Source organism: Lissotriton helveticus, chromosome 8 (assembly GCF_964261635.1).
Source record: "Lissotriton helveticus chromosome 8, aLisHel1.1, whole genome shotgun sequence".
In the NCBI taxonomy this organism is placed as follows: Eukaryota; Metazoa; Chordata; class Amphibia; order Caudata; family Salamandridae; genus Lissotriton; species Lissotriton helveticus.
In genome coordinates, this window is record NC_136069.1 from 477,710,403 (window position 1) to 477,732,416 (window position 22,014).

A 22,014-nucleotide genomic window follows, 5' to 3' on the forward strand; every position below is an offset into this window, starting at 1 on the left:
GACCACCGGAAGAGAGGCCCAGTGCCCCTTCGTCAACGGGTCTCACGCTTGCAACTGCAGCTCTGCGGGGCTGATGGTAGCCAGCAGCTGCCACAACAGACACTAAGTCAAACAACTCCCTTTCTTCCCTGCTTCCCGCTTCAATGCGAAGTGGACGCATTTGCTACCTTTTCATTGGGGTAGGACGGGCCCACGGACAGCGGGAGGGGGGCGGGTGAAAGGGCTCACGGACAGCTGGAGGGGGGGGAAGGTTATCAGGCACACGGAGGCGAAACCTAAAAACGTAAAACAAACAGACAACATGAGACGGGATAGACGAGACAGGATTCACGCACAAACACAGCAACGAGACACACAAAGGGGAGACGACATAAGACGGGATACACGAGACGAGTCAAAATAAATCTCAAATAAAACAAGCATACTGTACAAACACAAACATTCACAACACAGTGCCAAATTATAAACAAAATGCTGCTTACCTGATCGGAAATCACAACAACTTCCTGGCAACGTAAATCTCGCTGACCACTCCGGCTAAAGGCACTTCCAAAAAGACGAAAACATCATGGGAGAAAAAAAAAAAAAAAAAAAACACACGCCCACAGCCGCATGACGAGAAAAAGATCGCCGGAACGCCCACGAATCGCCTCGGACCGTGACGGACAGATCTCACTTCCAATGGCTAGCCTCCATTTATGGAGCTAGCCAATGGAAGTGAGAGGCGGTGACCAAGCCACATACTCTTCTTAAAAGTTTTCGCCTGCGCGAACGCTGCTGAGCAGCGGACGCCAGGCGAAACCTAAAAATAAGAGAGCCCCGTCCCTGCCTGCATGTTATTGCTGATCGAAAGCAGATAACGTGCAGGCGCTGCTGAAAGTCTCCCAGTGGTTGGAAATTACACCGGGACGAATTCAGCATCTTAATCAGTGGGGCCCAACTTTTTGGCAGGGTGGACAGCGTCCCCCCTGTGAAATAAGTGGGTGGACGGCTGTACCCCCGACTCGAGCCCTACTTCTAGAGCAGAAAGTACAATCTGGCCCACAACTAAGTTGCACAGGTGACCGGGTGAACTAAAACAAATTCTAAGGAGATGAGCAAAGATGTGCCTAATGAGGATCAGTATGTGTACAGTCCGTGTCAAGAATGAAAAAGAAATAAAGAACTTTTAAAGCCTTGTGTAAATGGCCTCATAAAACTCTTCATCTAGTTCCCAGCAAAATGCAAATGATTGCCCTATTAAATATAGATGCAAAAGTATGTACTAAGATCCTAGCCAGTCGATACAATGAACTTGTCTTAGTCCTGCTTGTCCTCATGACAGTCATTATGGATCCCTCCCTCTTTGCCTTTGATGGTGCTTAGAAAGGAGAATTCTGGGTATGCTACCCTTTATATAGCACCCAGGTGGGTGGGTAGGGCTTACATAGAATTCTAATGCAGTTTTTCTAACTGGAAGGTCGAACTACCTCAATTTGAATGACTATGTTGAGGATGAGGATGAATAAGAGTAAGGGTAATTCTGATTACCGGTAAGTAATCAGGGCATTAACATTAGCCAATAACACAAAAGCAAGTCCTCTAATTACTGTAAGGCAAACACAGGGTGGTTAGTAAAGCTTTTTTTTTTTAAGAGTATTTATTTCTGAGTTAATTTTCAAGACTAGAGACAATTAACTTAATCATTTCATAAAACTAAAACACAAGAATTAAAGGGAGAACATTTTATACGTATCTGTACTTGTTTGGGAGACTTCTTGTACTTACAAAACTAACGTTGGTCTTTCGATCCATGTGCCTTACACACGAAAGTTGTAACTAGCCAGACTGAGAAGTAAAATATTCACAGAACTTGAGATTGGAATCCATATGCATAGATTGCACGCAAACAAGTCTTCCAACACTATTTACCACACGTGAACATCTTTTGCTTCAAGTACTTGGCCTCAGCCTAAAAGTACTAGTTTTATGCAACAGTAAAATAAACGGGTTTCATTGTTATTGCGCTTTTTAACGCATGCTGCAAAGTTTACCATGATTATGCAATATATCATGTCTAGGTAGGCTAGATGTGGCACATTAAGCTTTCTACAACATACGTTTATGGATGGCTGACAGCGGGTTTTGTGGCTAAGAATGTGGGTGAGAGATGGGGAAAGGCAGGGAAGATTGATTGATTTCTTAGACATAGAATGGAACGTAATCTTCAGGGTCAAGCATTTGGGTATCAGGTGCATCAATGAAGGGGCTGCAGCGATTGGAGTTTGCACTTTGTCGTAAAGGTTGGGGGCAGGTAACAATGCGGGTGGGTGTGAACAGCAAAGCCTGGATGAGTATAGAAAAGGGCTTGCTGGCAGAAAGTGTGAAGGAGTGGTAAGCAGTAGCTAGCAAAAGTCTGGGTGACAGCAATGGTGCCAGACTGAGTTAGTGTGAGAGTGTGTATTAAGTCTGACAGTGGGTGGGGCACCAGTGACTCCTCCCCGGTCACTCACCAGGATGCGTTTGAAGAGGTTACTCTCCTTCGGTGGTAGCGGCACCGAGGGCATTGTGCTGGTGGCAATGCGGGGCTGGGCGCGTGGCTCCTACTTCCGGTGTTGGTGCATGGGCCCGAGACTGCAGTGCTGCTCCAAACTCCGGGGGCGCCCTCACCTACCAGCAGGGACGTAAAACTGTCTCGCGACGCTTCACACGCTAGTTCGCTATATTTTTTTTTGCCTTGTGCTTTTAACAGACGTCCACCCTCCCGCTGCAAGATGGCAGCGGTTATTGCGCATGCGGTGTCTGGCGATAAAGGAAACATGGTCATCGAAATAAGCAAGACGAAAACGGTACCGGCCCTGATATAAATGAAAACCGTCTAAAGCAGAGCATGGTAAAGTAATAAAATCGGTATAAACAATGTGGATAGACGCTTTAATCCGTATTTTCTGCTATCATTACTCGCACTTGAGTCGGACTTATGTAGTTGTTTGAAAATAGACCCATCTATGACACCTTCAAGATGGCCGCTGCACGCGCACAGGCTTCCAACAGTTTGAACACCGAGCTGTCAAGGAAGACTTTGCCGAAAGGCAGCCATAATGGGGTTAGTCAAGAGAAAACGGAAGCGGCCTTTTTCAAGTTGAGCATTGTGTTGAGGCTTTTGCAGAGGGTGGTCATTTATTTGTGAAAGGATGTGGACTGAAGCTGTGCTACTCCTGTTAATGCTGGTCTCTGCAAAGTCTCTATATTGCGCACACTATACAAACACAGCCTTAAACTAAATTGGCAATGAAATGCAACCTTCTTATTCCGGTCTATCTTGTTTCCGGTTTGAAGCTGCTAAGTGTTCCGGGAAATGTAGTTTTGACATATTCTTGGAGGTGTAGCCTATGTTCTGCTCGTGGTGCTACAATTGAGGCACGCTAAGGTAAGTTTGAGGGGGAGGGGATAAAAAGAGGTAGAGGGAGCTCGAGAGGGTGATTACGGGTACACCGTGGTTTTGCACCTTTATGCTTTTGCCTGTGCTATTAGTTTAATTTACTACACTGAGAAGGAGATCCCGAGGGCATATCTCCAGACAGAGCACTTCCAGAAAGAGAGTTATTACAGCACATCTTTGTAGCCCTTTAGTCTTTAAAACTGTGCGTTCATATATAAACCCTATACATCTATTAACTTTAGATTTTTTGGTATATGTTTTATTTATTTTAGTGATTAAACCAATAGTTAAGGGCAGACCACGTACCCAGAAGTGACATTCCAGTCAACATGATATTGGACACCATACCTATTCTCTAGCAACTTTGACTTACACCTATGAAACCTCCACCCCTAGTCTAACCACAGTTAACATCCTCCATCTCCATCATTATTCTGTTTGGTGATTTGTTCAGGGAGACTTTCCAGTTTGTGCCGATCATCGCAGTCATCACCGCAGAGTTCCCGCCTGAAGCTCCATGTTAGAAAGGCGTCCCCAGGGGGAGGCAGAAGATGTCTGACTGACCACCCCTAGGTCCGCCTCTCCGTCGAGAAGTAGCCGAGCGGTTACTGAGAGGCCTCCTGAATGAGGGTCCTCTCCTAGGATCGTACAGCAGAGTAATCACAACACTACAGATGGACACCACACAAGAAGTTAAGTTCTCAAGCTTTTATAGGTAATTAACGGTTGCGAGTTCTTTGGCAGTAGGTACAAGCAGATCGAGGGATCTGGAAAGTCTCGTAAAGGGGGGTAAGGTAGCGGGACAGTCTTACTCTGGGCGGAGGAAGGGATACCCTGCGCACAGCTCTCAATCCTTGAGCTGGGGGGTTCCGAGGTGTTCGAGCCGCGGCAGCGCCAGCAGGCTTGCAAGGTGGTTCAGCGAAGTAGGCCGCGGCAGCGCCAGCAGGCTCTCAGATGTTTCAGCAAGGTAGGCCGCGGCAGCGCCAGCAGGCTCTCGGAAGGTTCAGCAAGGTAGGCCGCGGCAGCGCCAGCAGGCTCTCAGATGATTCAGCAAGGTAGGCCGCGGCAGCGCCAGCAGGCTCTCGGAAGGTTCAGCAAGGTAGGCCGCGGCAGCGCCAGCAGGCTCTCGGAAGGTTCAGCAAGGTAGGCCGCGGCAGCGCCAGCAGGCTCTCAGATGGTTCAGCAAGGTAGGCCGCGGCAGCGCCAGCAGGCTCTCGGATGGTCGTCGGGTTACGGATGAGTTCGTCTGGTGTCGGCCGTGACAGCGTCAGCAGGGCTTCCAGTCCAGGATACAACTGAAGTCTTAATCCGGGGCTGGCCCAGATATAGGTCTGGAGGTCTTTGAAGTCCGGACCCTCGCGCCTGGGGGTCAGAGGGGCTGGGATGATGGTGTCCAGACACCCAGCAGGGGGGTGGAGCCAGCGCCCAGGGAGGCCGGAGGGCGATCGATACCAGGCGTCCGGGGACGGCTGGAGGCCCATCGAAACTCCCCTTCCTCCGGGATCTGTCGAGTGGCCACTCGACCACCTGGGTGGATCTTGGTGCCTCGATGTCGGGGCTTCGCTGGGGCCGGGGCTGGAGCCGAGGCCACGTGGTTGTGACGTGGCGGGTCCAAGATGGAGTCGGGCACGGCCTCGTGCTGAGGTCGTGATGGGCCTACGCTGGGGTCAGGCCTGCGCTGGTGGACCGGGATGGTAGCCGGCCCGGTGGGGTTGGGGCGTGCAGGATCGGGCCGAAGGGGCCGCCCGAGGTCTGGTGGAGGGCGGCTATCGTCCTGGGCCCGCCATGCGGGAGGGGTAGGACCACGCCATGAGGCCGGGTCCAACACTCCACGCCTCACATTTCTGCGGGAACCCTCTTGTACTGTTTCTTCCTCCATCCCACACCGGTCCATATTTTTATCTCACTGTGCAACGAAGGGGATGGTCCGAGATTCCCACAGTCTTACCAGATCCTACCTGGCCCTCATTATAGCCAAATTATAGAACATTTGAGTATATCTTGGTACGGTCAGATACTTACACATGCCCAACTGCGCCAACTGAGGGCGCATGATCTCAAACTTCTCACCTGTTATTCTCACCATCCGACTGATAGTCCAGTGCTAATAGAGCAGAATTGTAGGGCATCTCCACAATGTGTGAAAGAGCATACCCACATCACCACACTACCTAGGCCATCCATCATTATCAGTTTCCACCGTACGGTTATTGTATAATATACCCTATCCAGTATTTTAGTGTGGACCAGCCTAAACCTGGCTCTAATTGTCACCTCCCGGGGATGCATGTATGCCTCTGCCCAGTCTGCATTGTTTAGCCACCCCCTAAGATCAGGGTAATTGAATTTAGTATAATATCTACTTGCCAATTGGACAGATTGCTTCATAAATCTACTCGTCTTATAAAAAAATCCATTTATCCCTTTGGTGCTAAGTAGTACAGCTGCAAATTATGGCAGCAATTTCATTATATAAAAGCTGATATTATCCTGTTTGATTATGCCAGAGCCCGTACTACAGTAGGGTTTGAATTCTAGCAATTTCCTTTATTTTGCCACCTTTCTGCATCTCTACATACGGGGGCTGGAGGTAGCGTTAATCAATGTTCCAGGGTTGGAATGCCGTTTTGGGTCTTTGCAAACCTACTAAATTGCATGTTGTAAGGGTTTTCACCAGATCTTCTCCAATCTTTTCCCATATTGGGGAAGATTGGAAATGTATTCCTGGCAAAACGTTGAAAATTTACTCTTGCAATGGCAGAAGTAAAACTTCTTCCAGGGTTGGTAAAAAAGTGGTTGGAGAGAAAGTGAACTTGTAAATGCTCAACTGATGTTTGCATGAGCAAATCTATACTTGCATATTTGCTCATGCTAAGAAGCAGCTCAGCGATGTTTTCTAGTAGTTTAACTTCCTGGCCTACTTCTGTAAATTCTTGTGAATTCATGAAAGCCATAAATCTGAACTAATGCAGGGCCATATTTTTGGGTGTAATTTTGTGACTTTGTTTAAGAATTGGGCCCCTAATTAGGTCAGTAGTAAACCAAGACCTTTAAAAAAATACAATTCTACATAAATCTATCTATCCATCAACTGGGTTCCGCTCTTTCACAAGGAGCATATCGGTACAGAAAGTACTTTTATTCAGTGCCAGGGACTACTGTGGCAATGTTAACTTTTTAAGACCAAAAAATAATATTGCTTTTTGCCACTGTTTGGTATAATGGTGAGGGCCTGGCGGCTCACACAACATTATACAAAAACGATATCAATACAAGAGACGCATTGACAAAACCAAAAGGCTGACCACCAATACCAAACTTCTTGGCTTTGTCAATGCTTGTTTATTGTCAGGTTCCCCATTATCTTGCTGAAACTAGTTGCACCGATTTTCCATTATGAATATTTTTTAGAAATACTTACATGCATCAGCACATTTTACTAAATGATCCTTCAAAGAAATGTTACGTACAATTTCACAGTAGTTTAGCGAAATCCTTTTTTTCCTGGTTGCATTTTTAGGTCTCGCTGGCGTTGCAGGGCGAAGCCCTGCCGCCAACGAGACTTATAGTCACCGTGTTTGCCTCCAAGGGAGGCAGACCTGGAGACAGACCTGTGCACGAGCCGATTCTAGTATGGGCACGAGCTCAGGTCTGTCTCCAGGTGTGCCTCCCTGAACGCGCTTCAGGCTTTGCAGGGCCGCCACAGGCACGAGCCGCACGGAACGCCAACGTGCACGCTCACGGCGTCACGCTCCTGCCCTCCCGCATCTCTTAGAAGGCTGTTCTGCGCTCCAGGCCGACTTGTGTTTTTTTGGCTCCATTTCATGGTGAGCAACTAAATCAAAACAACCGTGACGTCTTATTTTATATGTGCTTGTGCAAACTTATTTTTCCCAGAGGAGATAAGAGTTGTGAGTACTGTATGTTGTACAAAAATAGACTGAAATCATGCCCTACACCTTCATTTGAGTGGCAGAGCCTGCTTCGCACTGTCTTCAATCTCTGTTTATATGTTTTTGTGATTATTTCTTTAAGGAAAGATTGCACGCTTTCATCTCCCTCGCCCTCCATCTTGCTTTTGTAGAAGTTCAGTTCATTGGGGAGGCTTGTTGAGTTACGCAGTGTGCCAGCCCTAAGTGAGTACTAAGTGGGATGGGTCTTTGCTTTCGGGCACGGTAATAACCCAGGAAATCGCATGCTTCTACTTCCTTGCAACCCTTGAACTTCTGATGCAGGCTGACAAGGCGCCATTGCATTAGGGGCCGGAGTTAAAAGCCTAATGTTGTATTAAGAGCTGCCAGACTCTGAGAGGCCAGGGCTGGAAGGATTCTTGCCTCAGCATTAATCGCCTGCAGCTGGCACGCCTGATTAACGCCAATTAATGCAGCCAGGAGAAGCAGCTGCTACCCTTTGCATGCTCTTTTGTACCCCTAGCAATGCTCCTGCTACCCCTGGTCTCAGGGATCATGAAGGCAGCGTCGGGAATAGGATGGAACCCGTTTTCTACCCCGTCAGCAGCTAAATGTACCATGTTCAGAAGGTAAATGTGGGTCAAAGGCGGAGGTCGAGGTGGGCAGGAACTATTGGGATGGGAGTTCAAGCTTTTTTTTGTTTTCTACACGTAGTATATATATATATATTCGGCTCTGCCCTGCCTATGGCTGAGTTTGTATTGTCGTCCAGGGCAGACAACCAAAGGAAGAAAATAATTTCGCGAAAGGCGTGTATTGTATTGTAGCTGAATGTATATAGTGCTTCTTACCTCTGAGGAAGTGCACTAGAAGAGGGGTAAGCACACTTCACCGCAGGGAGTGTATCATGGGAAGAGTGCAGATTGTGGGTGCAGATTGTGGGTGCAGATTGTGGGTGCAGATTGTGAGTGCAGATTGTGAGTGCAGATTGAGAGTGCAGAATGCAGATTGAGAGTGCAGAGTACAGATTCAGAGTGCAGATTCAGAGTGCAGAGGGCAGATTCAGAGTGCAGATTGAGAGTGCAGAGTGCAGATTGAGAGTGCAGAGTGCAGATTGAGAGTGCAGATTGAGAGTGAAGAGTGCAGATTGAGAGTGCAAATTCAGAGTGCAGAGTGCAGATTGAGAGTGCAGATTGTGAGTGCAGATTCAGATTCAGAGTGCAGATTCAGAGTGCAGATTCAGAGTGCAGATTCAGAGTGCAGATTCAGAGTGCAGAGTGCAGATTCAGAGTGCAGATTCAGAGTGCAGATTCAGAGTTGCAGGTGTAGATTCAGAGTGCAGATTGAGAGTGCAGAGTGCAGATTGAGAGTGCAGAGTGCAGATTGTGAGTGCAGATTCAGATTCAGAGTGCAGAGTGCAGATTCAGAGTGCATATTCAGAGTGCAGATTCAGAGTGCAGATTCAGAGTGCAGATTCAGAGTGCAGAGTGCAGAGTGCAGATTCAGAGTGCAGATTCAGAGATCGGATTCAGAGTGCAGAGTGCAGATTGAGAGTGCAGATTGAGAGTGCAGATTGAGAGTGCAGATTGAGAGTGCAGAGTGCAAAGTGCAGATTCAGAGTGCAGATTCAGATTCAGAATGCAGATTCAGATTCAGAGTGCAGAATGCAGATTCAGAGTGCAGATTCAGAGTGCAGAGTGCAGATTCAGAGTGCAGATTCAGCCAGGAGAAGCAGCTGCTACCATTTGCATGCTCTTTTGTACCCCTAGCAATGCTCCTGCTACCCATGGTCTCAGGGATCATGAAGGCAGCATCAGGAATAGGATGGAACCCGTTTTCTACCCCGTCAGCAGCTAAATGTACCATGTTCAGAAGGTAAATGTGGGTCAAAGGCGGAGGTCGAGGTGGGAAGGAACTATTGGGATGGGAGTTCAAGCTTTTTTTTGTTTTCTATACGTAGTATATATATATATATATATTCGGCTCTGCCCTGCCTATGGCTGAGTTTGTATTGTCGTCCAGGGCAGACAACCAAAGGAAGAAAATAATTTCGCGAAAGGCGTGTATTGTATTGTAGCTGAATGTATATAGTGCTTCTTACCACTGAGGAAGTGCACTAGAAGAGGGGTAAGCACACTTCACCGCAGGGAGTGTATCATGGGAAGAGTGCAGTTTCAGAGTGCAGTTTCAGAGTGCAGTTTCAGAGTGCAGATTGTGGGTGCAGATTGTGGGTGCAGATTGTGAGTGCAGATTGTGAGTGCAGATTGTGAGTGCAGATTGAGAGTGCAGAGTGCAGATTGAGAGTGCAGAGTGCAGATTGAGAGTGCAGAGTGCAGATTGAGAGTACAGATTGAGAGTGCAGATTGAGAGTGCAGATTGAGAGTGCAGATTGAGAGTGCAGATTGAGAGTGCAGATTGAGAGTGCAGATTGAGAGTGCAGAGTGCAGATTGAGAGTGCAGATTGAGAGTGCAGATTGAGAGTGCAGATTGAGAGTGCAGAGTGCAGATTGAGAGTGCAGATTGAGAGTGCAGATTGAGAGTGCAGATTGAGAGTGCAGATTGAGAGTGCAGATTGAGAGTGCAGATTGAGAGTGCAGAGTGCAGATTGAGAGTGCAGAGTGCAGATTGAGAGTGCAGAGTGCAGATTGAGAGTGCAGAGTGCAGATTCAGAGTGCAGATTCAGAGTGCAGATTCAGAGTGCAGATTCAGAGTGCAGATTCAGAGTGCAGATTCAGATTCCGAGTGCAGATTGAGAGTGCAGATTGAGAGTGCAGATTGAGAGTGCAGATTGAGAGTGCAGATTGAGAGTGCAGATTGAGAGTGAAGAGTGCAGATTGAGAGTGCAGATTGAGAGTGCAGAGTGCAGATTGAGAGTGCAGATTGAGAGTGCAGATTGAGAGTGCAGATTGAGAGTGCAGATTGAGAGTGCAGATTGAGAGTGCAGATTGAGAGTGCAGAGTGCAGATTGAGAGTGCAGAGTGCAGATTCAGAGTGCAGAGTGCAGATTCAGAGTGCAGAGTGCAGATTCAGAGTGCAGATTCAGAGTGCAGATTCAGAGTGCAGATTCAGATTCCGAGTGCAGATTCCGAGTGCAGATTCCGAGTGCAGATTGAGAGTGCAGATTGAGAGTGCAGATTGAGAGTGCAGATTGAGAGTGCAGATTGAGAGTGCAGAGTGCAGATTGAGAGTGCAGATTGAGAGTGCAGAGTGCAGATTGAGAGTGCAGATTGAGAGTGCAGAGTGCAGATTGAGAGTGCAGATTGAAAGTGCGGATTGAGAGTGAAGAGTGCAGATTCAGAGTGCAGATTGAGAGTGCAGATTGAGAGTGCAGATTGAGAGTGCAGATTGAGAGTGCAGAGTGCAGATTGAGAGTGCAGATTGAGAGTGCAGATTGAGAGTGCAGAGTACAGATTGAGAGTGCAGATTGAGAGTGCAGATTGAGAGTGCAGATTGAGAGTGCAGAGTGCAGATTGAGAGTGCAGATTGAGAGTGCAGATTGAGAGTGCAGAGTGCAGATTGAGAGTGCAGATTCAGAGTGCAGATTCAGAGTGCAGAGTGCAGATTGAGAGTGCAGATTGAGAGTGCAGATTGAGAGTGCAGAGTGCAGATTGAGAGTGCAGATTGAGAGTGCAGATTGAGAGTGCAGATTGAGAGTGCAGATTGAGAGTGCAGAGTGCAGATTGAGAGTGCAGATTCAGAGTGCAGAGTGCAGATTGAGAGTGCAGATTCAGAGTGCAGAGTGCAGATTGTGAGTGCAGAGTGCAGATTGAGAGTGCAGATTGAGAGTGCAGATTGAGAGTGCAGATTGAGAGTGCAGATTGAGAGTGCAGATTGAGAGTGCAGATTGAGTGCAGATTGAGAGTGAAGAGTGCAGATTGAGAGTGCAGATTGAGAGTGCAGATTGAGAGTGCAGAGTGCAGATTGAGAGTGCAGAGTGCAGATTGAGAGTGCAGATTGAGAGTGCAGATTGAGAGTGCAGATTGAGAGTGCAGATTGAGAGTGCAGATTGAGAGTGCAGATTGAGAGTGCAGATTCAGAGTGCAGAGTGCAGATTCAGAGTGCAGAGTGCAGATTCAGAGTGCAGATTCAGAGTGCAGATTCAGAGTGCAGATTCAGATTCCGAGTGCAGATTCCGAGTGCAGATTCCGAGTGCAGATTCCGAGTGCAGATTCCGAGTGCAGATTCCGAGTGCAGATTCCGAGTGCAGATTGAGAGTGCAGATTGAGAGTGAAGAGTGCAGATTGAGAGTGCAGATTGAGAGTGCAGAGTGCAGATTGAGAGTGAAGAGTGCAGATTGAAAGTGCGGATTGAGAGTGAAGAGTGCAGATTGAGAGTGCAGATTGAGAGTGCAGAGTGCAGATTGAGAGTGCAGATTGAGAGTGCAGATTGAGAGTGCAGATTGTGAGTGCAGATTGAGAGTGCAGAGTGCAGATTGAGAGTGCAGATTGAGAGTGCAGATTGAGAGTGCAGATTGAGAGTGCAGAGTACAGATTGAGAGTGCAGATTGAGAGTGCAGATTGAGAGTGCAGATTGAGAGTGCAGATTGAGAGTGCAGATTGAGAGTGCAGATTGAGAGTGCAGATTGAGAGTGCAGAGTGCAGATTGAGAGTGCAGATTGAGAGTGCAGAGTACAGATTGAGAGTACAGATTGAGAGTGCAGATTGAGAGTGCAGATTGAGAGTGCAGATTGAGAGTGCAGAGTGCAGATTGAGAGTGCAGATTGAGAGTGCAGATTCAGAGTGCAGAGTGCAGATTCAGAGTGCAGAGTGCAGATTCAGAGTGCAGATTCAGAGTGCAGATTCAGAGTGCAGATTCAGAGTGCAGATTCAGAGTGCAGATTCCGAGTGCAGATTCCGAGTGCAGATTCCGAGTGCAGATTCCGAGTGCAGATTCCGAGTGCAGATTCCGAGTGCAGATTCCGAGTGCAGATTGAGAGTGCAGATTGAGAGTGAAGAGTGCAGATTGAGAGTGCAGATTGAGAGTGAAGAGTGCAGATTGAAAGTGCGGATTGAGAGTGAAGAGTGCAGATTGAGAGTGCAGATTGAGAGTGCAGATTGAGAGTGCAGATTGAGAGTGCAGATTGAGAGTGCAGATTGTGAGTGCAGATTGAGAGTGCAGAGTGCAGATTGTGAGTGCAGATTGAGAGTGCAGAGTGCAGATTGAGAGTGCAGATTGAGAGTGCAGATTGAGAGTGCAGAGTACAGATTGAGAGTGCAGATTGAGAGTGCAGATTGAGAGTGCAGATTGAGAGTGCAGATTGAGAGTGCAGAGTGCAGATTGAGAGTGCAGATTCAGAGTGCAGATTGAGAGTGCAGAGTACAGATTGAGAGTGCAGATTGAGAGTGCAGATTGAGAGTGCAGATTGAGAGTGCAGATTGAGAGTGCAGATTGAGAGTGCAGATTGAGAGTGCAGAGTGCAGATTGAGAGTGCAGATTCAGAGTGCAGATTCAGAGTGCAGAGTGCAGATTCAGAGTGCAGAGTGCAGATTGAGAGTGCAGATTGTGAGTGCAGAGTGCAGATTGAGAGTGCAGATTGAGAGTGCAGAGTACAGATTGAGAGTGCAGATTGAGAGTGCAGATTGAGAGTGCAGATTGAGAGTGCAGATTGAGATTCAGAGTGCAGATTGAGAGTGCAGATTGAGAGTGCAGATTGAGAGTGCAGATTGAGAGTGCAGATTGAGAGTGCAGATTGAGAGTGCAGATTGAGATTCAGAGTGCAGATTCAGAGTGCAGATTCAGAGTGCAGATTCAGAGTGCAGAGTGCAGATTCAGAGTGCAGAGTGCAGATTCAGAGTGCAGATTGAGAGTGCAGAGTGCAGATTGAGAGTGCAGATTGAGAGTGCAGATTGAGAGTGCAGATTGAGAGTGCAGATTGAGAGTGCAGATTGAGAGTGCAGATTGAGAGTGCAGAGTGCAGATTCAGAGTGCAGAGTGCAGATTGAGAGTGCAGATTCAGAGTGCAGAGTGCAGATTGAGAGTGCAGATTGTGAGTGCAGAGTGCAGATTGAGAGTGCAGATTGAGAGTGCAGAGTGCAGATTGAGAGTGCAGATTGAGAGTGCAGATTGAGAGTGCAGATTCAGAGTGCAGAGTGCAGATTCAGAGTGCAGAGTGCAGATTCAGAGTGCAGATTCAGAGTGCAGATTCAGAGTGCAGATTCAGAGTGCAGATTCAGAGTGCAGATTGCAGAGTGCGAGTGCAGATTGCAGATTGAGAGTGCAGAGTGCAGATTGAGAGTGCAGATTGAGAGTGCAGATTGAGAGTGCAGATTGAGAGTGCAGAGTGCAGATTGAGAGTGCAGATTGAGAGTGCAGATTCAGAGTGCAGATTCAGAGTGCAGATTCAGAGTACAGAGTGCAGATTCAGAGTACAGAGTGCAGATTCAGAGTGCAGATTCAGAGTGCAGAGTGCAGATTCAGAGTGCAGATTGAGAGTGCAGATTGAGAGTGCAGATTGAGAGTGCAGATTGAGAGTGCAGAGTGCGAGTGCAGATTGAGAGTGAAGAGTGCAGATTGAGAGTGCAGATTGAGAGTGAAGAGTGCAGATTGAGAGTGCAGATTCAGAGTGCAGATTGAGAGTGCAGATTGAGAGTGCAGATTGAGAGTGCAGAGTGCAGATTGAGAGTGCAGATTGAGAGTGCAGAGTGCAGATTGAGAGTGCAGATTGAGAGTGCAGATTGAGAGTGCAGATTGAGAGTGCAGATTGAGAGTGCAGATTGAGAGTGCAGATTGAGAGTGCAGAGTGCAGATTGAGAGTGCAGAGTGCAGATTGAGAGTGCAGAGTGCAGATTGAGAGTGCAGAGTGCAGATTCAGAGTGCAGATTCAGATTCCGAGTGCAGATTGAGAGTGCAGATTGAGAGTGCAGATTGAGAGTGCAGATTGAGAGTGCAGATTGAGAGTGCAGAGTGCAGATTGAGAGTGCAGATTGAGAGTGCAGAGTGCAGATTGAGAGTGCAGATTGAGAGTGCAGATTGAGAGTGCAGATTGAGAGTGCAGATTGAGAGTGCAGATTGAGAGTGCAGAGTGCAGATTGAGAGTGCAGAGTGCAGATTGAGAGTGCAGAGTGCAGATTCAGAGTGCAGAGTGCAGATTCAGAGTGCAGATTCAGAGTGCAGATTCAGAGTGCAGATTCAGAGTGCAGATTCAGATTCCGAGTGCAGATTCCGAGTGCAGATTGAGAGTGCAGATTGAGAGTGCAGATTGAGAGTGCAGATTGAGAGTGCAGATTGAGAGTGCAGATTGAGAGTGCAGATTGAGAGTGAAGAGTGCAGATTGAGAGTGCAGATTGAGAGTGCAGAGTGCAGATTGAGAGTGCAGATTGAGAGTGCAGAGTGCAGATTGAGAGTGCAGATTGAAAGTGCGGATTGAGAGTGAAGAGTGCAGATTCAGAGTGCAGATTGAGAGTGCAGATTGAGAGTGCAGATTGAGAGTGCAGATTGAGAGTGCAGATTGAGAGTGCAGAGTGCAGATTGAGAGTGCAGATTGAGAGTGCAGATTGAGAGTGCAGAGTACAGATTGAGAGTGCAGATTGAGAGTGCAGATTGAGAGTGCAGATTGAGAGTGCAGAGTGCAGATTGAGAGTGCAGATTGAGAGTGCAGATTGAGAGTGCAGAGTGCAGATTGAGAGTGCAGATTCAGAGTGCAGATTCAGAGTGCAGAGTGCAGATTGAGAGTGCAGATTGAGAGTGCAGATTGAGAGTGCAGAGTGCAGATTGAGAGTGCAGATTGAGAGTGCAGATTGAGAGTGCAGATTGAGAGTGCAGATTGAGAGTGCAGATTGAGAGTGCAGAGTGCAGATTGAGAGTGCAGATTCAGAGTGCAGAGTGCAGATTGAGAGTGCAGATTCAGAGTGCAGAGTGCAGATTGTGAGTGCAGAGTGCAGATTGAGAGTGCAGATTGAGAGTGCAGATTGAGAGTGCAGATTGAGAGTGCAGATTGAGAGTGCAGATTGAGAGTGCAGATTGAGAGTGCAGATTGAGAGTGAAGAGTGCAGATTGAGAGTGCAGATTGAGAGTGCAGATTGAGAGTGCAGAGTGCAGATTGAGAGTGCAGATTGAGAGTGCAGATTGAGAGTGCAGATTGAGAGTGCAGATTGAGAGTGCAGATTGAGAGTGCAGATTGACAGTGCAGATTGAGAGTGCAGATTCAGAGTGCAGAGTGCAGATTCAGAGTGCAGAGTGCAGATTCAGAGTGCAGATTCAGAGTGCAGATTCAGAGTGCAGATTCAGATTCCGAGTGCAGATTCCGAGTGCAGATTCCGAGTGCAGATTCCGAGTGCAGATTCCGAGTGCAGATTCCGAGTGCAGATTCCGAGTGCAGATTGAGAGTGCAGATTGAGAGTGAAGAGTGCAGATTGAGAGTGCAGATTGAGAGTGCAGAGTGCAGATTGAGAGTGAAGAGTGCAGATTGAAAGTGCGGATTGAGAGTGAAGAGTGCAGATTGAGAGTGCAGATTGAGAGTGCAGAGTGCAGATTGAGAGTGCAGATTGAGAGTGCAGATTGAGAGTGCAGATTGTGAGTGCAGATTGAGAGTGCAGAGTGCAGATTGAGAGTGCAGATTGAGAGTGCAGATTGAGAGTGCAGATTGAGAGTGCAGATTGAGAGTGCAGAGTACAGATTGAGAGTGCAGATTGAGAGTGCAGATTGAGAGTGCAGATTGAGAGTGCAGATTGAGAGTGCAGATTGAGAGTGCAGAGTGCAGATTGAGAGTGCAGATTGAGAGTGCAGAGTACAGATTGAGAGTGCAGATTGAGAGTGCAGATTGAGAGTGCAGATTGAGAGTGCAGAGTGCAGATTGAGAGTGCAGATTGAGAGTGCAGATTCAGAGTGCAGAGTGCAGAGTGCAGATTCAGAGTGCAGATTCAGAGTGCAGATTCAGAGTGCAGATTCAGAGTGCAGATTCAGATTCCGAGTGCAGATTCCGAGTGCAGATTCCGAGTGCAGATTCCGAGTGCAGATTCCGAGTGCAGATTCCGAGTGCAGATTGAGAGTGCAGATTCAGATTCCGAGTGCAGATTGAGAGTGCAGATTGAGAGTGAAGAGTGCAGATTGAAAGTGCGGATTGAGAGTGAAGAGTGCAGATTGAGAGTGCAGATTGAGAGTGCAGATTGAGAGTGCAGATTGAGAGTGCAGATTGAGAGTGCAGATTGAGAGTGCAGATTGTGAGTGCAGATTGAGAGTGCAGAGTGCAGATTGTGAGTGCAGATTGAGAGTGCAGAGTGCAGATTGAGAGTGCAGATTGAGAGTGCAGATTGAGAGTGCAGAGTACAGATTGAGAGTGCAGATTGAGAGTGCAGATTGAGAGTGCAGATTGAGAGTGCAGATTGAGAGTGCAGAGTGCAGATTGAGAGTGCAGATTCAGAGTGCAGATTGAGAGTGCAGAGTACAGATTGAGAGTGCAGATTGAGAGTGCAGATTGAGAGTGCAGATTGAGAGTGCAGATTGAGAGTGCAGATTGAGAGTGCAGAGTGCAGATTGAGAGTGCAGATTCAGAGTGCAGATTCAGAGTGCAGAGTGCAGATTCAGAGTGCAGAGTGCAGATTGAGAGTGCAGATTGTGAGTGCAGAGTGCAGATTGAGAGTGCAGATTGAGAGTGCAGAGTACAGATTGAGAGTGCAGATTGAGAGTGCAGATTGAGAGTGCAGATTGAGAGTGCAGATTGAGAGTGCAGATTGAGATTCAGAGTGCAGATTGAGAGTGCAGATTGAGAGTGCAGATTGAGAGTGCAGATTGAGAGTGCAGATTGAGAGTGCAGATTGAGATTCAGAGTGCAGATTCAGAGTGCAGATTCAGAGTGCAGATTCAGAGTGCAGAGTGCAGATTCAGAGTGCAGAGTGCAGATTGAGAGTGCAGAGTGCAGATTGAGAGTGCAGATTGAGAGTGCAGATTGAGAGTGCAGATTGAGAGTGCAGATTGAGAGTGCAGATTGAGAGTGCAGATTGAGAGTGCAGAGTGCAGATTCAGAGTGCAGAGTGCAGATTGAGAGTGCAGATTCAGAGTGCAGAGTGCAGATTGAGAGTGCAGATTGTGAGTGCAGAGTGCAGATTGAGAGTGCAGATTGAGAGTGCAGAGTGCAGATTGAGAGTGCAGATTGAGAGTGCAGATTGAGAGTGCAGATTCAGAGTGCAGAGTGCAGATTCAGAGTGCAGAGTGCAGATTCAGAGTGCAGATTCAGAGTGCAGATTCAGAGTGCAGATTCAGAGTGCAGATTCAGAGTGCAGATTGCAGAGTGCGAGTGCAGATTGCAGATTGAGAGTGCAGAGTGCAGATTGAGAGTGCAGATTGAGAGTGCAGATTGAGAGTGCAGATTGAGAGTGCAGAGTGCAGATTGAGAGTGCAGATTGAGAGTGCAGATTGAGAGTGCAGATTCAGAGTGCAGATTCAGAGTACAGAGTGCAGATTCAGAGTACAGAGTGCAGATTCAGAGTGCAGATTCAGAGTGCAGAGTGCAGATTCAGAGTGCAGATTGAGAGTGCAGATTGAGAGTGCAGATTGAGAGTGCAGATTGAGAGTGCAGAGTGCGAGTGCAGATTGAGAGTGAAGAGTGCAGATTGAGAGTGCAGATTGAGAGTGCAGATTGAGAGTGAAGAGTGCAGATTGAGAGTGCAGATTGAGAGTGCAGATTGAGAGTGCAGATTGAGAGTGCAGATTGAGAGTGCAGATTGAGAGTGCAGATTGAGAGTGCAGATTGAGAGTGCAGATTGAGAGTGCAGATTGAGAGTGCAGATTGAGAGTGAAGAGTGCAGATTGAGAGTGCAGATTCAGAGTGCAGAGTGCAGATTGAGAGTGCAGATTGTGAGTGCAGAGTGCAGATTGAGAGTGCAGATTGTGAGTGCAGAGTGCAGATTGTGAGTGCAGAGTGCAGATTGAGAGTGCAGATTGAGAGTGCAGATTGAGAGTGCAGATTGAGAGTGCAGATTGAGAGTGCAGATTGAGAGTGCAGATTGAGAGTGCAGATTGAGAGTGCAGATTGAGAGTGAAGAGTGCAGATTGAGAGTGCAGATTCAGAGTGCAGAGTGCAGATTGAGAGTGCAGATTGTGAGTGCAGAGTGCAGATTGAGAGTGCAGATTGTGAGTGCAGAGTGCAGATTGTGAGTGCAGAGTGCAGATTGTGAGTGCAGAGTGCAGATTGAGAGTGCAGATTGAGAGTGCAGATTGAGAGTGCAGATTGAGAGTGCAGATTGAGAGTGCAGATTGAGAGTGCAGATTGCAGATTCAGAGTGCAGATTCAGAGTGCAGATTCAGAGTACAGAGTGCAGATTCAGAGTGCAGATTCAGAGTACAGAGTGCAGATTCAGAGATCGGATTCAGAGTGCAGGGTGCAGATTGAGAGTGCAGATTGAGAGTGCAGAGTGCAGATTGAGAGTGCAGATTGAGAGTGCAGATTCAGAGTTGTTAGACGGAGACCCAGAGGGTCGGCCGAGGACTGGGGGAGAGGCCTCCGATGAGGGCCGTCTCCGACGATCGTACAGATAGGTTACTTCCCTCCCCACAGATAGACACCACACCAGGATGAGATCAACACTCTTTATATATAGTTCTTGTGGCAAGGTTATCAGCGATACAGGGGAACCAGGACTCGAGGGTCCTCTCACTTCTAGTCTCTGTAGGGGAAAGGGGTAGCGGGACAGTCTGGGTACCGGATCGGTAACGTCGTGGCAGGAGGTCAGCTCACAATCCTCGAGCTTAGGAGGCTGCACGGTCGGGCTGCGGCCGCGCCGGCAGGCCAAGGCGATGGTTCACTGTTGGACAGGCCCCATGAAGGGCTCGCTCCCTCCCCGCATGACAGGGCCCTGGTACCGGCCCCCCAGGTGCTACCCGCAGAAGCAACCCGCAACCCGTCCCCCATGGGACGTCTGCTCCCGGGAATCCCGGTGTCCCTGGCCTGGGCCACCGTCAGCACCCTTGCCCGGGCCAGCCGCCATCTTGGACATTGCGCCACGAGGCCGCGTGGCCTCAGCTCGACCCCGGGCCTGGCCTGGCCCCGACATCCCGGCACCACCATCCACCCAGGAGGTGAACGGACCACTTGGCAGGTCAATGGGAGTAAGAAGTGTCGATGGCTCTCTCCCGCCAGGTGCCGATCACCCCCAGCCTCCCCGGGCGCTGGCTCCACCCCCCTGCTGGGTGTCTGGACTCCCTCATCCCGGACCTCCCGACCTCCAAGAGCGAGGGTCCGGACATCAAAGAGCGCCAGACCTATAACAGAGGCAGCCCCAGAACAGGAAGGCAGTTGTATCCTGGAGTCGAGAGACACGGAGAAGAACTCATCCTTGACGGACTGCTGGCGCTGCCGCAGCCCTGCCTTGTGAACTGTCGTCTGGCCTGCTGGCGCTGCCGCGGCCTTCTGCAACCTTCATCCTCGTGGGACCTGCTGGCGCTGCCGCGGCCTTCTGCAACCTTCATCCTCGTGGGACCTGCTGGCGCTGCCGCGGCCTTCTGCAACCTTCATCCTCGTGGGACCTGCTGGCGCTGCCGCGGCCTTCTGCAACCTTCATCCTCGTGGGACCTGCTGGCGCTGCCGCGGCCCGTTGTACCTCCATCCTCGTGGGACCTGCTGGCGCTGCCGCGGCCCGTTGAACCCTCCTCTTCGGGACCTGCTGGCGCTGCCGCAGTCTGGCCTCTCCCAACACCAAGCTCGAGGATTGTGAGCTACCACCAACTTACCCCCAGTACCCGTGGGTACCAAGACTGTCCCGCTACCCCCTTCCCCTACTAGAGACTAGAATTGAGAGGATCATCGCATCCTGATCTACTTGTATCGTACCCCCATTCTTCACGACTTGCCTATAAAGAGTGGTAACCTTACCTTCGTGTGGTGTCCATCTGTGGGGGGGAAGTTACTTGCCTGTACGATCGCTGGAGATGGCCCTCACCGGAGGCCTCTCCCCTTGTGCTCGGCCGACCCTCCAGGTCCCCGTCTAACATTCACGTTGCAGAGGGCCGCGGCAGCGCCAGCAGGCCAAGGCGATGGTTCACGTTGCAGAGGGCCGCGGCAGCGCCAGCAGGCCAAGGCGATGGTTCACGTTGCAGAGGGCCGCGGCAGCGCCAGCAGGCCAAGGCGAAGGTTCACGTTGCAGAGGGCCGCGGCAGCGCCAGCAGGCCAAGGCGAAGATTCACGTTGCAGAGGGCCGCGGCAGCGCCAGCAGTCCGTCAAGGAGGAGTTCGTCTGGGTGTCTCTCGACTCCAGGATACAACTGCCTTGCTGTTCTGGAGCTGCCCCAGTTATAGGTCTGGTCCTCTTTGATGTCCGGACCCTCGCGCTTGGAGGTCGGGAGGTCCGGGCTGAGGGAGTCCAGACACCCAGCAGGGGGGTGGAGCCAGCGCCCAGGGAGGCCGGGGGCGATCGACACCTGGCGGAGGGGAGCCGTTGACGACTCCTTCGTTTATTGATCGGCCAAGTGGTCTCTCTACCTCCTGGGGGGAGGTTGGTGCCTTGATGTCGGGGCCTGGCCAGGCCCGGGGTTGGGGTCGAGCGGTGGCCACGCGGCCTCGTGGTGTAGGTTCCAAAGATGGCGGCTGGGCCGGGGCCAGGGTACTGATGGGGCCAGGGCCAGCCGATACTGACGGGTTTCAGGAGCGGAAGTCCCGTTGCGGACGGGGTGCGGGTTGCCTTGGGGGGTTGTCGGGGTGGCTCTTGCTGGGGATTCAGAGGGAGCCGGGGTCCGGGCCCCGTTGTGCGGAGGGGAGACGGCCCGGCCATGCGGCCTGTCCAACATGCGTCCCCCCCAGCTGAAGGCAGGGAGAGTCAGCCATCCTCTTGGGTACTCTCCTCGCCGAGGCGGAAGAAGCGTGACAGGCCGTCTGCGTTGGCGTGGTCCTGGCCTGGCCGATGCTCCACAGTGAAGTCCATCCCCTGCAGGGAGATGGACCAGCGCAACAGTTTCGGGTTTTCCCCCCGCATCTGCATCAGCCATTGCAGGGGTCGGTGGTCTGTCTGGACCCGAAAGGGGGTGCCGGAGAGGTAGGGCCGGAGCTTCTTGAGGGCCCATACTACGGCGAAGGCCTCCCTCTCGATGGTGCTCCAGCGCCGTTCCCGGGCCAGCAGGCGTCGGCTGATGAATGCCACTGGTTGGTCAACTCCCTCGGTGTTGAGTTGGGAGAGGACGGCCCCCACGCCATGATCGGAGGCGTCCGTCTGTACAATGAATTCCCGGCCGTAGTCGGGAGCCTGGAGCACTGGGGCAGTGCACATGGCGGCCTTCAGTCTCTCGAAGGCCGACTGGCAGTCCGGAGTCCAGTTGACTGTCTTGGGGTTCTTTTTGGATGTGAGCTCCGTGAGGGGCCCCACGATGCTGCCATAGTCCTTCACAAACCGTCGGTAGTAACCGGTGAGCCCTAGGAAGGCCCGGACCTCGGTTTGGGTCGTAGGGGGCTGCCAGGCCTGGATGGCAGCAATCTTGAGCTGGAGGGGGGCCACCAGACCGTTTCCCACTTGGTGTCCCAGGTAAGTCACGGACCCTTGGCCAACCTGACATTTGCTGGCTTTGAGGGTGAGCCCGGCTTGCCGGAGGGCGTGTAGAACCTCCCGCAGGTGGCGGAGGTGGTCGGTCCAGTGGTGACTGTACACAGCGATGTCGTCCAGGTAGGCGGCGCTGAATTCTTCGAGGCCCGCCAGTACCTGGTTCACGAGTCGTTGAAATGTTGCTGGGGTGTTTTTCATGCCGAACGGCATCACTCTGAAGT

General features: G+C 50.0%; 2 protein-coding genes across 4 annotated transcripts in view; one reads left to right on the plus strand and one right to left on the minus strand.

Annotated features, from left to right (window-relative positions):
• The window catches only part of NAA16 (N-alpha-acetyltransferase 16, NatA auxiliary subunit), a 587,644-nt gene extending 585,014 nt beyond the window's left edge, over positions 1–2,630 (minus strand). Inside the window, exon 1 of the mRNA XM_078657379.1 lies at positions 2,493–2,630. Within this exon, the coding sequence (XP_078513505.1) occupies positions 2,493–2,546 (54 nt within the window). The 5' untranslated portion in view covers positions 2,547–2,630. The remainder of the gene's footprint in view (positions 1–2,492) is intronic.
• Positions 2,631–2,738: 108 nt separating this feature from the next.
• Positions 2,739–22,014, plus strand: part of MTRF1 (mitochondrial translation release factor 1) — a 215,479-nt gene continuing 196,203 nt past the window's right edge. Inside the window, exon 1 of one of the 3 annotated variants that reach the window (XM_078657380.1) lies at positions 2,739–2,872. The gene's annotated coding sequence lies outside the window, so the exon portion shown is untranslated. Of the gene's footprint in view, positions 3,410–22,014 lie in introns of all 3 variants that reach the window. The other 2 variants (XM_078657382.1, XM_078657381.1) reach the window with 2 other exon arrangements.